We start from the raw sequence: 1,652 nt of genomic DNA on the forward strand, positions 1-1,652 counted from the left end.
GAAAATTTCATCAATCGTGACTTGAGTTGCGACACAGCCGAAACAAGAATAGAGAGATCAATTTGTCATCTCTTGTCTTTATAGTAGAACTTAAAAATGTGTATTTAAGTAGGAAATTCTGCTCTTAGAAGGTAAACAAAACAAATCAGTGAACAACAGAGAAACAACGACCTCGCGCCCTACCTTTTCCCTTCAAAATAAACAAATACTAGATGAAGACGATAATATTATTACAAAATGAAAACAAACAGCAATAACAGACAAAAGGAAGTAGATAGTCATTGCATAACTTAATAAGCGCGATAAGGAGTTTCTTCGTGGTGTACTAGAGTATTCAAGCATAATTATGTGGCAAGGGGCATCAAATAGATGGGTGGCAGCTGTCACTTGACAAAAAACAACGCTAGACAAGGAGAAAGCTGCGCATGAAACGCCGCGCCTGTTTGCGTGCCACTGGTTGACTGGACCAGACCGGTTCCCTCCCCCCCCCCCCCTCTCTCTCTCTCCCCCCCTCGCCTAATCCCCTCCGCGTCTGGCGTGTCACGTCAGCATACGTGCCACTTGCCACCTCAGGACGCATGCGCAGACAAGTCGCGTGACGAATGAGGGCGGATGAGAAGAGCAAAGTGTGAAATGGTTTGTTGTTGTTAGAGATTTGTGTGTGATTTTTCCTCATGCCTCTTCCAGATAGTGAAGCGTTTAATCTAAGATTTGTTCAACTTGTCGAGACGTACAAGTGTTTATATGACACGACGTTACCAGACTACACTTCGAAAGATGTACAAGACAAGGCTTGGGAAGTCATCGCCACGAAGTGCCGCGCGTCAGGTATGTAGAGAGGGAAGGCAAACCCAAGCCAAATCTGACCGTTGTGTGGACCCGGTGGTTATCCATGTACGACGAACTTCGTAACTAGATCTAGGCCTCCGTGCCTTAAAAAGGGGCTATAGGGCGCTCTGTTTCATAGTGGTCCCCTGTGGGTTTACAAGGTTGATAGGCTAAAACGCCTCACGGAAGTTCGAGGTTCGAATCCATGTGAGATCCGACTTTTTCTCTCGTCCTCCCTGAAGCACTGAAGCATTTCTTTTCACCCCAGAGCAGTGCTATGACGGGGGAGTCAGAGGCGTATCGTTTCTGCTCGTCCCCTGGCCGAATATCCCATCCTCTAATTTCTAAAATAAACTTACAATGTTGTGAGTGTAACAATGCACTAGGCACTGTGGTGAGTGTGTGTGTGTGTGTATGTGTGTGTGTGTGTGTGTGTGTGTGTGTGTGTGTGTGTGTGTGTGTGTGAGAGTGTGTGGACACTTCTGAGGACACTTCTCCCCTAGCTTAAATACTTTTCAGACTTACAACTAGATCTAGATCTAGATCTACATGTGACTAGAGAAGCGGCGTAAATAAATCATAAACGCACTGGGGACTCTAGTGGCCTAGAGGTTAAGGTGTTGGCTTCTCATTCAAAGGTCCCGGGTAGCGACCGAAAAAATTTCTTCTCTAAAATTGTCTCCTTTCACCTTCTTTCCTGCTCTCTAGCAATGTTCTGTTGTCTGCTTTCATTTCCACTTTCTGCTCCCACCCCCTCACCTCCTTTGCCCCCTCCTTTGGGCTCCTGACTCTTTCTGCAGCCTTTCTACTGCTACTCATTGGCT

The 1,652-nt window shown here is 46.2% G+C and overlaps 1 protein-coding gene across 1 annotated transcript in view; it reads left to right on the forward strand.

Annotated features, from left to right (window-relative positions):
- The first annotated feature begins 561 nt into the window (after positions 1 to 561).
- Positions 562 to 1,652, forward strand: part of LOC101848009 — a 6,349-nt gene continuing 5,258 nt past the window's right edge. The window contains exon 1 of the mRNA XM_005111490.3: positions 562 to 828. Within this exon, the coding sequence (XP_005111547.1) occupies positions 675 to 828 (154 nt within the window). The 5' untranslated portion in view covers positions 562 to 674. The remainder of the gene's footprint in view (positions 829 to 1,652) is intronic.

The sequence above is a fragment of the Aplysia californica genome, unplaced genomic scaffold, assembly GCF_000002075.1.
Source record: "Aplysia californica isolate F4 #8 unplaced genomic scaffold, AplCal3.0 scaffold01065, whole genome shotgun sequence".
NCBI lineage: Eukaryota > Metazoa > Mollusca > Gastropoda > Aplysiida > Aplysiidae > Aplysia > Aplysia californica.